The sequence below is a fragment of the Diadema antillarum genome, unplaced genomic scaffold, assembly GCF_040938485.1.
Source record: "Diadema antillarum isolate AM-2024a unplaced genomic scaffold, OU_Dant_1.0 scf00000211, whole genome shotgun sequence".
Taxonomy (NCBI): Eukaryota; Metazoa; Echinodermata; class Echinoidea; order Diadematoida; family Diadematidae; genus Diadema; species Diadema antillarum.
Window position 1 is genome coordinate 1972386 of NW_027271100.1, and position 16118 is coordinate 1988503.

General features: G+C 39.3%; 1 protein-coding gene across 1 annotated transcript in view; it reads left to right on the plus strand.

The window, feature by feature from the left end:
- The first annotated feature begins 897 nt into the window (after positions 1-897).
- LOC139724344 (copper homeostasis protein cutC homolog) overlaps positions 898-16118 on the plus strand; it is a 30918-nt gene continuing 15697 nt past the window's right edge. Inside the window, exons 1-5 of the mRNA XM_071635494.1 lie at positions 898-995; positions 1791-1904; positions 3648-3714; positions 4117-4176; positions 7372-7543. Of these exons, the coding sequence (XP_071491595.1) occupies positions 3657-3714; positions 4117-4176; positions 7372-7543 (290 nt within the window). The 5' untranslated portion in view covers positions 898-995; positions 1791-1904; positions 3648-3656. The remainder of the gene's footprint in view (positions 996-1790; positions 1905-3647; positions 3715-4116; positions 4177-7371; positions 7544-16118) is intronic.

The following is a 16118-nucleotide window of genomic DNA, read 5'->3' on the forward strand; positions in this document are numbered from 1 at the left end:
ATGACAGGACTATGGGTTTCCTGTACTCCTGTAGCAAGGAGGTTTAAGAGAATGGAGTCACAATTGTCTAATTTCTGAACCCATGTCCGAAAATAATTATTTGAAGCATGTGCCAAACTCAGTGGATCTGCCGCGCATACAGGAAGTCTCGTGTCTCAATCACTCGCCACTTTCTAAGAAAGATATAGATCTATTTGATAGAAATTATAGGTAGGCCCTACTTTTTGCCATCCCTACTTATAAAAGATACGTGGTATTTAATGGTCAAGACACCCAGCATAATTTTTGATAGTCGGTGTTTTACCAACTGTACTCCCTTTTAAAAAATGCGCATTCAGCAAAAGCGAGTGCAGTTGGCAAAGTTGTGCCAACCTGTTGATGTAAAAACATGTATGCATCTCCATAAAAGCTATACTAGTAATGAGTCATTCATGAACTCTAATGGGAATTGGATCTTCGTGTGTGACACGACACACTCGACTTTGCCAAGGGTTCCCGTTTTATCTGCGATCTTTATCTGAAGGGCAAACATGGATCAATTTTTCCTTTTTTTAAAAAGAAATCATGTTTTTTCTTTTTACACTGTTGATTATTAAAGGCAACACGTGACAAACTCCCAGCTGAGAAAATACAGCGTAATCACAAATAGGCAAAGGTAGGCCTAATAAATTATCACGCGACGCTCATTTGTGATTTTTCTGAATCAGCATAATTATCATGATGCATTCTAGAAATGATTCAAATACCTTCCAATAGACAGTCAAAATCCTCAAAATGTGCCTTTTTGCAACCACAATCAGTAACTGAACCCGCCCAGTGAGGAGGTGTGTACAGATCCTAGCCTCATGATTGGTCAGTTACGGTCAAACGTGTGTAAGAGTTCTGTGGGTTGAACCTTTGTACTTGTAATAATGCCTTCTTTTTTTTTGCGACTGAAATGATCCAGTCGGCCTGCACCGTTGCTGGCTCGGTCTGAGAATTTGTCAACATGGGCCGTAAGTTTTCCACTACTAGTATTTACAAGTTTGGAAAGGGGAAGCAGAGCAGAAAAGATCAGCTTGCTTTTGGCTAGAGCAAAAAGGGGAAGAAAGTAATCTTCAGCTAATTGAAGGAGGCACAGACTGCCTAGTCCCACATACTAGAAAATGTGTCTGATAGTGAATCTGTTCAGAACGAAGGTTTTTTTTTTTTTTTTTTTTTTTTTTTTTTTTTTTTAACAGGTGTAACTTCATCAGTCTTCGTTGTGAATTTTCATTGTTTGCGTAAACTGTGTATGCCCGAATGTGATGAACAGTACCTCATTGTAGATTCAGGACAGGAGATAACAATTTTGGACTGGTGTGCAGTGCCTGAGAATGATTTTTGATTCTTGTGATTTTTTATTCTTCTTGACAACTTGTGTTGGGGATTTGGTAACAGGTACAGGTAGACCTACGGGAACATGCTTTTTACTCTAGTGTTGCATTAGCTAGTCTCTGCCTAGTAATTTATTTACGGGTATTATCTCTTAATGGTGCCCAGGGATGACATCTCCTAGCGCCTTGAATCCAATTGAAAGGCACTCTATAAATACATGTATCTGCTCATTATATGAAGTGGTGTCCCCCTCCCAATCCCATGTTATTTATTATTATTATTATTTACTACTGCATTGGGAACCAATAATTGTGCAATTTAGTGTAAACCAATTATGCAATTTTATTTGCATTTTGAATTCTCATTTGTGACATGGAAAATGGTTCTGGAAGACAACGTTTTGAGAATTTGTCCCAAAATTTCCTTTTTTTAAGGCTCCTAGGTGTTCAAAATCAAGTGGAAAGGAAGTGCGGATCCCATGTGGTGTGACTCTGGGAGGTACCAGTAGTGTGGAAATCAACAAAAGTCACCTCAGTCCCAGAAGACAAGTGAGTATCATTGATTCATCATATCAAAAAAAAAAAAAAGAGAAAGAAAATGGAGTACATGTACATTCATTTAGATCTATATCATGGCAAAAAACAAAAGTGCTCCTTACACCCCCACATAACTCTAACATTAAAGGTTCTCTGAAATAGGGTTATGCATGTTGATTTGTGTTGATTTATGAATCCCTCAACATCACTTTTGCAGTGAAACAAATATCTAGAAACACTCAATCCATATATTTTAAACTAATTTTTGTTCTGTTTTTCTTCAGATTACTTGGATACGCCCACAAAAAACCCTTCCAAACCAATATTCCTGTTGTGACCTCATCTGTCAGTCATTGTTAAAGTACTGATATGTTTAACAAAAGACATTGGAATGCACCTTCCCCTCGACTCAACATAACTTTCATTTTTCTGTGATATTAATGTGACTAAGACCCCGTTTACAGTGCGAGGCTCGGCCGCGGCCACCTTCATTTCAGTGTAAACGCGCAAAAGGCCAAATGTGAGGCCAAAATTGGCCGCGCATTTGGCCACGCTCTGGAGCCCGGCCTTTTCTCAGTGTAAGCTCAAACTGGGCCAAATGCACGGCCAATTTTAGTCTGGCTTCCAAACCCTCTGCCTATACTATTTCGCTATTCAGGATATTAACCCCTCGAAGTCAAAAACTAGTATAGGTTAAGGTGGTTTTGTCCTGCAAAGGATTTTTCCTTCGACAAAGGCCTTTGCCCGAACGGCGACTTCGTCACCACGGAATTCAGTTGGCAAAGGGTCTGAAAACCAGACAATACCAAATTGTGTTTGTTTACAAGCAGAGCGCCACTACTACAAAATATTAAAAGGTTTGAATTAAAAGCGCGGCCGAGCCCGGCAGTGTAAACAGACAAAATTGCGGGGCTCGGCCCCGCAATTGAGGCTGGGCTCGGCTGCGGCTCGGCCCAGCCCCGCACTGTAAACGGGGTCCTGACAAAAGACATGGCGAGAGATAGATATTTATTTCACCGCAAAAGTGATGTCGAGGGTATCATAAATCAACACAAATCAACATGCATTTGAATTTCAGGGAACCTTTAAGCCTAAGGACTGCTGAATGTAATGAATTTATGAGCCGTCATTACTGTTATTATTCTTTCAATTGATGCCATGTGTTTTTCTTTCTGTTGGAAATAAGGGCAAAGGTAAACAACAGAGCTTGTGGCTACATTTTGTAAGTATGTGACTGAAGCCCTGGCATTACCTGGACGTTGCTGCGATAACTGTAGTTTGAAAGACTCTGTTCAAATGGGGCTTAACTCTTTCCTTGATAGCACTTCACTAAAGCCAGTTCAAATGGATGTAATGTACCATGTCTGCCGGTACCGGCGTGTTCTGTTTTACCTAGTGCAGTGCTGTATGTGTCAAACTTGTAAACTGTATGGACAGTTGATTCTACCTGAAAATGAATTAATTATGTACACATGATCTGAGCACCCTCATGCAAAAACAAAATACCTGCTTCTGATGCATTTCTTCTACATTTGATTTGTAATGTATGAAGATGCCATATTGTAATGAAATGCAGACTAAGTCTGAGTGTAATCCTAGAACCCATTTCTCATAGTTGATGATAATTGAACTAGTGTACATTCTGTTTTTAGCAGGAAGCTTTATCTACATGTACTGTAATATAGATGCTTGTTAGACCAAGGAATGACTTTTTTCACATGATAGAGGTGAATTTCTTGTACACTGCTCTTGTAGGCTGCTGCCATGGCCATAGAGGTGTGCATTGATTCTGTAGAGTCTGCTTTGGCTGCCCAGTGTGGTGGTAAGTTTTGTGTCATTTCTTTAATTTCAGTTTAACCCTTCTTGAGAACACAAGTAAAATGCATAGAGTATATCAATATTCAGTCTTGAATATGTTGTACCAATAATGATATTCAAGTACTTTAGTACGGAATAATGAAAGGGTGTAATAGTACTAAACACCAAGGTAGTATAAAGTAGTGATATAGCAGTTAGAAATATCTGGATAGTTTCGACCTGCTAACGGACATCCAATAACAATTTAAAAATTGTGTGTTTGAGAAGTAGATATGAAGCCTGCTTGCATTGTGTTCAAAATGTCATTTCTGTAGATATTACACTGTCAGGTGGTCTTATTGAATTTGTCAAATTACATGGACAAATGTAAATTTGTCAAAGTGTCATATTTGTGATAAAATTTCAGGAGCTGACCGTGTGGAACTCTGTGCCAATCTCTTTGAAGGCGGGACCACTCCTAGTGTTGGTAAGCAAGGAATGCATGCATTCTTCCTCTGCAATCATTGGACATGGATACCACCAAAACTTGGCTTGAAGCATTCATACATGCAGGGGAAACACATCACCAAAGGGCACAAAAGGGACGTTGCATCTAGAAGCTCATGCAAGCGTCAAGACCCCCCCCCCCTTTCTGCGGGCCCTGTATTATACCCACACATACACAAAGTGTATGAGATATACAGGAAGCAGCATGTGGTCGGGCAGTCAGTAGCAAATCTTGCATTGCAAACTCCTACAGTTTTGAAGCTCTTGAGATGAAACTTAGGGTACATTATGTCATTTTCTTGAAAATCTTGTGGAGTGAACTACTTCCACAATTTTGAAGTGATTGAAATCAAATTTGGTTTACATTATGGCATTGAGGTATAGATGTGGATCAAGATCTGATTTTTGTGTTTGCCCGGCAAAGTGTTGCCATGGTAACCACAATTTTACCAAAACTTTGTGACATTTGGGGATTTCTACATAAACTTGGGATGTACAAGAAAGAGCACGACAAACCTGATCAAACTCACAAGGTACTACACACAGACACAGACACACACAGACACACACACACACAAACAGAACCTTTTATTAAACCCTGGTTCAATTCCTTTTTCATAGGAGTCTGAGCTGCAGGAGCAGGGGTTTTAAAGGGACTGTACAGTACTGGTTGAGGTGGAGATTCAGGTTTATAACATTAATAAGTGAGATAAGGAGAAACCTTTTATGAAATATGAAAGAGCATGTAATTTTAAGAAGGATTCAACGTTTATTTGATGAAAATTGGTTTTCAAATGGCTGAGATGTCCCAAAAACTTGATAATAAATTTGATAAAAGACAACAGGCCACGCCGTTTATTAAGATCTCTTTGTTTCACCTTGTTTTTGGATATCTCAGCCATTTCAAAACCGATTTTCATCAAATGAATTTTTGATACCCCTTAGAATTGCATGCTCTTTGACATCTCATAGAGTGGTTTCTGAATATCTCGCAAAACGTTAAAGCTAAATCCTCACCTCAACCAGATCTGTACACACCCTTTAATCACCTATTTTCAGTTATATTTCTAGCTAGAGGCTTGTATGTTCCTTGATATTTTATCCAAACAAAGGGAAACTGTGGAAAAATGAGCAAAGGAAATGGTATTCCTTCGGGATTCAAACCCGAGACCTCCAGATTGGTAGCCCGCTGCTTTACCCACTGAGTTATAGAAAGCCCTAGTTCAGTGTTTGTCCCAGAAACCCTTTAAAAATTCTCGATGCTTGTGTCGTCAGAAGCTGTAGCAGCATGTGTGTGAGGGACACACATACACACACACACACACACACACACACACACACACTCTTAACCCGACATAAACCTGAAGGATAAATCAACTTGGGGATAAATGCAAGGGATGAGGTCTCCAGTTCGAATCGCGATTGAATCCCATTTTCTTTGATCATTTTCCCAGCAATAAATTGATATTCTTTTTTGTTAGCAAAAAACATACCGGTACTTTATTGTCCCCGCCGAACGAGTTCGAGCAGGGGACCATGAAACGGGCTCCGTACGTGTGTGTGTCCGTGTGTCCGTCCGTCCGTCTGTCTGTCCGTCCGTCTGTCTGTGCGTCCGTGTGTGATCAAAATGTTCAATTTGTTACTTCTCTGTCATTTATGAGCCAATTTTGATTCTGTTTGCTTTATATGATAGCACTACATGGGAGCTTTGAAACTTCTACACAGAATTTCAGTTGTGACCTTTGACCTTGACCTTTGACCTATATTGTACATTTTGCTTCAAAATGCTACTCCTTCGCCATTTCTAACCCGATTTCGATTCCGTTTGCTTTATGTGATGGCACTAGGTGAGGGCTTCAAAACTTTTACACAGAATTTTGACCTTTGACTTCTTTGACCTTTGACCTTGATTTTTGACCTATATTGTACATTGGCTACAAAATGCTACTCCTTCGCCATTTCTAACCCGATTTCGATTCCGTTTGCTTTATGTGATGGCACTAGGTGAGGGCTTCAAAACTTCTACACAGAATTTTGACCTTTGACTTCTTTGACCTTTGACCTTGATTTTTGACCTGCATTGTACATTTTGCTACAAAATGCTACTCCTTTGCCATTTCTAACCCAATTTCATTTCCGTTTGCTTTATGTGATGGCACTACAGTCTGTAGGTGAGGGCTTCAAAACTTCTACACAGAATTTTGACCCTTGACTTCTTTGACCTTTGACCTTGATTTTTGACCTATATTGTACATTGGCTACAAAATGCTCCTCCTTTGCCATTTCTAACCCGATTTCGATTCCATTTTCTTTATGTGATGGCACTAGGTGAGGGCTTCAAAACTTCTACACAGAATTTTGACCTTTGACTTCTTTGACCTTTGACCTTGATTTTTGACCTATATTGTACATTGGCTAGAAAATGCTACTCCTTTGTCATTTCTAACCCGATTTCGATTCCGTTTGCTTTTTGTGATGGCACTAGGTGAGGGCTTCAAAACTTCTACACAGAATTTTGACCTTTGACTTCTCCCGATTTCGATTCCGTTTGCTTTTTGTGATGGCACTAGGTGAGGGCTTCAAAACTTCTACACAGAATTTTGACCTTTGACTTCTTTGACCTTTGACCTTGATTTTTTACCGATATTGTACATTTTGCTACTAAATGCTACTTCCGGCGGGGACACATTTTACGCACCGCGTAATTTCTACTTTTCCTTGTTTCTTTGTAGATCATAAAAGTATATGAATATGTATTCCTAAGTTGCTACCTGCCCATAGGCACATATTGTGAATACAAGGAAATACATTACAGTGTTACAATAAAAGTTGTCACAACGACACAAGAATACGCAAACATTTGTTGATGAAGATAATACTATAAATGAAACTTTTTCAGGGCAAATGAAATAAATCAGCACTGATATTGTTTATATATATATATATATATATATATATATATAATATATGAGTTGGTATCAAATATTGGAATTGCAGTATTGCCTTCTCACACTTTTGTGGTATTGGTAGGCTGCTAGTATCACTTTTTTCTGGTATCTTATGTTTTCAGATATTGTATTAAGAAATGATCAGAGTGTAGTTTAGCGTTTCTTATAATGTCATCATGTTTTGTCTAGTAATTTTCATGACCTCTGGATGACATTTATCTTTGAAGGTGTCCTGCAGGTGATCAAAAGAACATGCCCTGGTCTTCCTGTCTTTGTCCTCATCAGACCACGTGGAGGGGATTTCATCTACTCTGATCTAGAGTTTGAGGTGATGATGCAAGACATGGTGGAGCTGAAGGCCCGAGGAGCTGATGGCTTTGTCTTTGGTGTCCTAACAAGGTGAGAAGATATTGTCAGATGAGAACCAGAATGGTGCTATCCTATTCTAAGATTTGAGCATTAAACTACAGATAAAAATGAAACAATCAATTTTCATTGAATAAAATGTTTACTTAAAGGGAGGCTCTCCCCTAAAATTTGAATTTGAGAGGTGTGAGAGCATGTCATTAGAACTCTAGAGAAAATTCTATCTCATCACAAAAAATGTCCCAAACTGTGAAATATTAATTTTAACGAGACATGAAACTCGTCACTTTAAAGACGAGTTAGGTGATACGCTTGGGGTCATCAGATATCGGTTATCCGTGATCGACAAAGAAAAGAATGCAATATAGCACCTGGAAGTTATAATGAGATACTTAGTTGAACTTTTTTGGGCCTACATTATTCAGATCACATTTGTTTTTCTGTCACACAAACTAGGTGGAAATTCTGTGCGTGTGCGACTAAGTTGATTTACGGACTTTTTGAGTACGTACAGTGCATAAACTTAGACCCCGTTAACGGTGCGGGGCTGGGCGGAGCCGCGGCCGCGGCCAACCTCAATTGCGAGGCCGAGCCCCGCAATTTAGTCCGTTTACACTGCCGGACTCGACCGCGCTTTTGATTCAAACCTTTCATTATTTTGTCGTAGTGGCGCTCTACTTGTAAACAAACGCAATTTGGTATTGTCTGGTTTTCAGATCCTTTGCCAACTGAATTCCGTGGCGACGAAGTCGCCGTTCGGGCAAAGGCTTTTGCCGAAGGAGAAAATCCTTTGCAGGACAAAACCACCTTCAACTATACTAGTTTTCGACGTTGCAGTGGTTAATATCCTGAATAGCGAAATAGTACAGGCGAGGGTTTGGAAGCCAGACTAGAATTGGCCGCGCATTTAGCCCAGTTTGCGTTTACACTGAGAAAAAGGCCGGGCGCGACCGCGGCTCGGCCGCGGCCGAGACCACCTCCAGAGCGTGGCCTAATGCGAGGCCAAATTTGGCCCCGCATTTGGCCTTTTGCGCGTTTACACCGAAATGAAGGTGGGCTCGGCGCGGCCGAGCCTCACACTGTAAACGGGGTCCAAGGGATCCTCGGCACGTACAAATAAAACATGACAATTAAGTGTTTATAACCATCCTGGCTTTAACAGTGGCCTTTTAAAACATGACCTTTGACCATTATTTACATAACCAATATGACTCCCTCTAATCTTGCTATCATAATGATCAGTTCAGAGAGCTCTTACAGCTATATACAAGCCTGTGAGATTTATCAGCAGTAAAACCAATGAAGCCTCCGATACAAAACAAGGGATACAGAGCAAGTGAGTCTGTTTACATGAGAATGTGATTTATCCTGGACGAAAGTGATACCTCAATTAAAGAGAAAAGGGCAAAAGAAAAACGGGCCAAACGTACGGCTCCAGCGAAAGAGACATCGCCTTTAACCATGTAACTATAGGTCTCCTCCAACTAAGAGTACACTTTGAACGAAAGCATATACGTGAATGATAATTTATGACGATCTCACGTGATCGACACACATTCAAAGGGGAGAGTTAGAAGTGGAAGGATTGCTTAATCGTGTCATTAATAATTCCTAATCAATGACACCCCTACTATAGGCATATCATAATTTCTCATCTAAAATCAATGGCCTATAGGACTCATGCACCATTGCTTGTATCTTGCATAAACTTTGTTTTTTAAGCTTTGAGTGAAACGTGTCATAACATAACTCTGTAATTCCATCAGCAGTGATTGACATGATAAAGAAGAGAGATATATCACCGTATTGAACGCTTAGAACCTAAGGGGGGGGGGGGTATTATAGCATGATACTCGGTTCTTTACTGCCCAGATGCCAACAACACCCATCACCCACGGCCACGCATAGAGAAACAACCATGGCGAAAATAAAACTTTCCTTTCTCATAGGCAGAATGACACAGAACCCCGTCAAACACACTTCACTTTTATTGGCAGGGATGGACATGAAAAAATTCATTACTAATACTAAACAGCGTATGCATTCCATTCATGTGGCGCGAGATACCTCTATAGCAACATAAAGCCTGTCTTCAACTCCGTTGGTCGAACAATGACAACTTGAAATTTCAAAGAGATGAGTGAGACGCTATATTCACCTGGCCTAGAGTTAATTTATTCAGTTCTCATTCCTACTTCAAGTTGGGTTATGTTAGTGTAATCATTCCCATCTGCAGTATAACAAAACCAAAGTGAGGGAAAAGGGGAGAGAAAAACGAGAGGTGGCAGAAGTAAAACTGCATGCACAACTGCAATCCATATCATTGCGTGTGACAAGTGAAGCAAAGGTATTAGTTGTTTAGCAGTGTTTTATGAGCATAAACATGCAGGCAAATAGACAGACAATGTCAAATATAAAAACCATCAATTTAATGTCAGAGAAGATGGTAAACAAGATGCATTGAAACTGTAACTAAATCGCTGCTCTTCGACTCGGTCAAGGAACGTCCAACTTTATATTCAACAAAAAAAAAATGTTAGGGGAAAGAAACAAATTTAGATATAACATTCGTAAATTAAAAACAAGAAAAAGAAAATGTCCACGTCAGGATTTTAAAAAACGCCGCACGCCGCATTATATTCTAGATGGGAATACGGTGTTGATGCAAAGGTCCAATGATTGTCTCATTACTTTAAAAGCAATCTATGGTTCCCTTACCATCACCAGTACCACACCACAATCACGTCTCTAAAATCAATGGTAGCACATTTATCATTGCATCGTGTATTAACTCCCTTTTCCTAAACTACCAGTGGAACGTGTCATATTATAGTGTGTATTTCGATCAGTAGTGATTGACTTTAAAGAAGAAAGATAATGCAAAAAATTGAATGCTTACCACATTGCTTATAGGGCTATTCCAGTTTGGTACTGATCTGTTCTATTCTCCAAGATGCCAGCAACATATATCACCTATGGCTAACTAGTGAAACAGCCATGACGAAAATAAACGACAGAGAACCCCGTCATAATCACTACACTTGGAAAGGTGTTGCCCGAAATTCCTCATTATGAAGCAATATCAAGTCACTTCCTTCCCTGCCTGTCTTTAACTTCGTTATTTGGTCAAACAATAACAACCTGGAATTCCAAAGAGATAAGCGAGACGCCATGCACCTAGACTAGAGTTAATTAATTCAGTTCCCATTCATGTTAGTTATGTAAACGTACACGTTCCTAAATATCCTGCTACAGTATAACAAGAACAAATGAAGAGAAAAGGAAAGAGAAAACGAATGGTGGCAAGCGGGGTACTGTGTCAAGGGGCAATTTACAACATTACATGTGACAAAATTAATGAAGCAAACCCAACCTCCAAACTCCAATGCAAAACAAGGGAAATAGAGTAGCTGTGTTCATGACGTAAGAGTGAAGCTGAACTGCAGAAAAAAAAAGAAAAAAAGAAATAAAAGGGAAAAGTCCTGCGGGACTCGATTAACTTCTCTCCTTCCGGTCGGGCATTATAAACACACAGCGTGCTAAGCGATTCTGCCACACGGAAGATCCGATGATCTTGTGCGAAACTTAAATCTATCTATGTATGCTATACACAACACAAATTTACATTGATATTCAGTTTTTTGGCTATATACGTCAAGTGACTGATAGCGCTATTCAACTTCCCACGAGTGGCCGCGTGGATTCGATCAATATACAGTTACAAAGATAAATCGGGAATCGTTTCAACCAGATTCCATTCTCATTTTCAGTGATCGACAACGAAAATAATGTTAAGTAGCGACTTGAAGTAATATTGAGAAATATTCGTGAAGTCCAATTCTTTATACAGTCCTACATAATTCAGATGAAATTGTTTCTGTCATGCAACTAATTGAAAATTTCGTGTGGTGTCGGCGTGTTCAAGTAAGTTGATTGGAAAGGATATGTGAATGAATATTTACCAATAGGTCTTTATATTGTAAAAAAAAAAAAAATCAAACATGGCCATGCGGTATTTTAAGAGTCATCTTCACTTTAACATTTGTAATTTCAAGTCCAAGTTGCCTGTCAAAGCAATGTGGTCTCCAACACAAAACAAAGGGATATTGTGTGTGTCTGTGTGTGTGTGTGTACGTTTACATGAAAACGTGATTTCTACATGGACGAAGGTGAATACTCCATAAAAGAGAAAAAGCAAAAGATATAAGTATTTTGTTTCGTGCTCCTTTGGGGTTCGAACCCGTACGTGTGCAACATCACGTCTCTTGTGACGTCGCCTTTATCCTCTCGGCCATGTACGTCTTGACGAGAAAATTTGAGGAACGTAAGCTTATAATGTGAAAGATGATTCAGGAATCGTTTGGTCCACATTCCATTCTCATTTTCAGTTTTTAGCTGCAAAATTATCAACCTGATGAGGAGATTTGAAAAAATAAAATGCATGATTACTGCAGCTTATTGTCTGAGCTACCACATACTTAAGTTTGAGAGGAAATGGAGCAAAATCAGCTGAAATAAAGGTGCTTAAACGTTGTCAAGTCAATGCATGGTTTAAAAAAAAATCACCTCCCATAGACATAACACGTCAACTTGTCTGATTTTGAGTCTTTACCTTTAATCACAATTTGAAGTATGATGGTAAGTCTTCTCGAACTAAGAGTGTGGAACGGAAGCTTCTACGTGAAAGACGAATCATGACGATCACCCGTGACCGACACATCTTCAAACTTTCAGTGAAAGGTGTCATAACATAATTCTGTAACTCCATTAGCAGTGATTGACTACATAAATAAAGATATATCAAATTGAACGCTTAGCGCGTATAACTAAGGGGGATTTTAGCCTGATGCTGTGCTATTCACTGCTCAGATACCAACAATACTCATCACCTACGGTTACGTATAGAGAAATAGCCATGACGAAAATAAGGTTTTCCTTTTCTTTGGCAGATAGACACACAACCCCTTTGAACACACTATAATTGACAAGGAGGGACATGAAAAGTTCATTACTACTACTAAACAGTGATGCCTTCTAATCATGTGGCACAAGATACCTCTATAGCAACATAAAACCTGTCTACAATTCCGTTATTGGGTCAAACAATAACAACTTGAATTTGAAAGAGACGAGCGAGACGCCATACACCTGGCCTAGAATTAATTTATTCAGTTGCCATTCCTGCTCCGGTTGTGTTATGTAAATTATTTTCCGACCTGTCTTGTGCAGTGTAACAGGAACAAACGTAGAGAAAAGGAAAGAGAAAACGAAAGGTGGCAAGCGGGGCACTGTATACCAAGGGCAATTTACAACATTACGTATGATAAATGAAGCAAATCCAACCTCCAGCCTCCGACAAAAAAAAGGGGGGAACTTGAGTGACTGTGTGTCGTGGGGTAATGACATCGGAATGAAGCTGAACTGCCAAAAGAAAAACAAAGAAAGAGAGAGAAAAAAAATAATAGCGTCCTGCGGGTCTCAAACATCTCGTCCTAAGGTGGTGTGTAATGACCATGCAGCGCGCCAAGTGACTCTAAAGCCACACGGCTGTCCCGAAGATTGGATGTGAAATTTATATCTTTATACCATATACAACATGAAAAAGTTCATTACTACCACTAAACAGTGATGCCTTCCACTCATGTGGCACAAGATACCTCTATAGTAACATAAAACCTGTCTACAACTCTGTTATTAGGTCAAACAATAACAATCTGGAATTTCAAAGAGATGAGCGAGACGCCATACACCTGGCCTAGAATTAATTTAATCAATTTAGCTCCCATTCCTGCAAGTTATTTAAACGTACATGTTCCTACCTATCCTGTTACAGTATAACAATAACCAATGAAGAGAAAAGGAAAGAGCAAACGAAAGGTGGCAAGCGGGACACTGTAACAAGGGGCAATTTACAACATTAAGTGTGACAAAATTAATGAAGCAAACCCAATCTCCAAACTCCAATACAAAACAAGGGAAATAGAGCAGCCGTGTTCACGGGTTACGTACACTTGATAAAATAATATGATAAATGACATCGGAGTAAAGCTGAACTGCCGAAAAAAAAAAGAAAAAGAAAGAACGGGAAAAGTCCTGCGGGAGTCGAACTTCTCTCCTTCCGGTATGGCGTTATGAACACCCAGCGCGCTAAGCGATTACGCCATACGGCTGTCCTGAAGATCGAATGAGAAACTTAAATGTATAATAACACTGTCGTTATAGCGTTGACTTGTGATGGCGCTATTCAACTTCCCACAAGTGGCCGCGTGGATTCGACCAATATCCAGTTGCAAAGAACAATCGGGAATTGTTCCGTACAGATTGCATTCTCATTTTCAGTTTTTAACTACAAAATTGTCGACCTAATGAGGAGATTTGAAAATATAAAATACATGATGACTGCAGCTTATTGTCTGAGCTACAACATACTTAAGTTTCAGAGGAAATGGAGCAAAATCAGCTGAGATAAAGGTGCTTAAACGTTGTCAAGTCAATGCATGGTTTTTAAAAATATCACCTCCCATAGACATAACACGTAAACTTGTCCGATTTTGTGTCTTTACTTTTAATCACAATTTAAAGTATGATGACGTCATCAAATTTTAAAACCATGACATGGACTTGAAAGGCAAATGTTCAAAGCAAAACATATCTGAATTTGGGGTAATATTAAGCTTAAACAATAGAGATACGAGCAAATGAATGTCAGAAACAGTACCTCAAAAAAATTAATTCCACTTTTTTGATTTCAGATGATGATATGATGACGTCATGAGTTTTCCTGGCAATATCGGTACTTGAAACGTTATTTCCAATTCATATGCTTTTGTAATATGCAAGAGAAATATAGGGTCAATGGACGATTTAAAGAGCTATGGCGAAATAAACAAAGACATGTTTTTTCACTATATTTGCAGAAAGACGCGCGCGCGGAATTTCAACTTTGACGCCAGTGCATTCCTTTGTTATAGGTCAAAATCGATCGGAAATCAATGAATATTGTTACTCAAAGTATCAGAAATCCAAATCGGTCAAAAAAATTGCATTTTCATGTTAGTTACGCCCTCTGCACGCGAAATTGCGCGGACGGACGCGCACGCGAGAAAATGTTTGAAACGCTTAAAATTGTCTGAAACTTCGAGATTTCCCATTGGGAAGTCGTTTTGAGCCTTTTAAAATTTTGACGTGCGCAAACGCACCAGAAACGCAACAGAAATGATATCTAGTTATGAAGTTATGATCGATCATGTGACAAGGTCCGAAAATCACAAAATGGCGCCTAGATGACGTCATAGATATGTTACTGTCATGAAAACCTTATTGTGGCTAGATATTGTTATGAGACATGTTGACTGAAAATGTCATGTTATTCCGTAATGTCATTGTTGAGATATTGACGACACAAAATGTGGCAGAAAGAAAGAAGAATAAAAAACGAGATATGAAACTCGTCACGCTGACGAGTTAGGTGATACGCTTGGGGTCATCAGGTGTCGATCATCTGTGATCGACAAAGAAAAGAATGTGATATAGGCACCTTGAAGTTATATTGAGCGTGCATGCAAAACCGTTTCTCTAACCACTCGGCCACGGGACATCCCCGGAAATGGTAAGGCAAAAAAGAAATGTATAGATATTACAGGGGGAAAAAGTCAATGCCCACTCAACAATCGTGGCCCCGTGAACATGTATTGCATTGCTAGACGGAAATGCGGCCTTGTAACGACTGATGTCGCTATGCCATTTCTTGCAACTTGGGAAAAATACGCGCCGTAGACATAAAGCCTATAATCGGCTGGTTTTGATACCTTGCCTTTAATCACAATTTTCAGTGTGATGACGTCATCAAAGTACAAAACAATGACTCATGGTCTTGAAAGACAATTGTTCAAAGTACAACACCTCCGTCGTCGTCATTACATACTATGATCGGTTTGACAAAGTCAGCCTGCAAAATTTTGCAGCAGTCGAAGCAATGTGGTCTCCAACACAAAAAAGAGGGATATGGTGTGTGTCTGTGTGTGTGTATAGGTGCGTTTATATACAAACGTGATTTCTACATGGACGAATATGTAATACAAAATTGAAGAAAAAAAGTAAAATAGCTAAGTATTTTGTTTCGTGATCTTGTGGGGTTCGAACCCGCAACCTCACGTCTCTGAGACGTCGCCTTTAACCACTCGGCCATACGTCTCGGCGAGAAAATATGAGGAACGTAAACTTATGTATGTGAAAGATGAATCGGGAATCGTTATGTCCACATTCCATTCTCATTTTCAGTTTTAAACTGCAAAATTGTCAACCTGATGATGAGATTTCAAAAAATAAAATGCATGATTACTGAAGCTTATTGTCTCAGCTACAACATACTTAAGTTTCAGAGGAAATGAAGCAAAATCAGCTGAGATAAAGGTGCTTAAACGTTGTCAAGTCAATGCATGGTTTTAAAAAAATCACCTCCCATAGACATAACACGTAAACTTGTCCGATTTTGCATCTTTACCTTTAATCACAATTTAAGGTATTATGACGTCATCAAATTTCAAAACCATGACTTGGACTTAAAAGGCAAATGTTCAAAGTACAACATATCTGAATTTGGGATAAT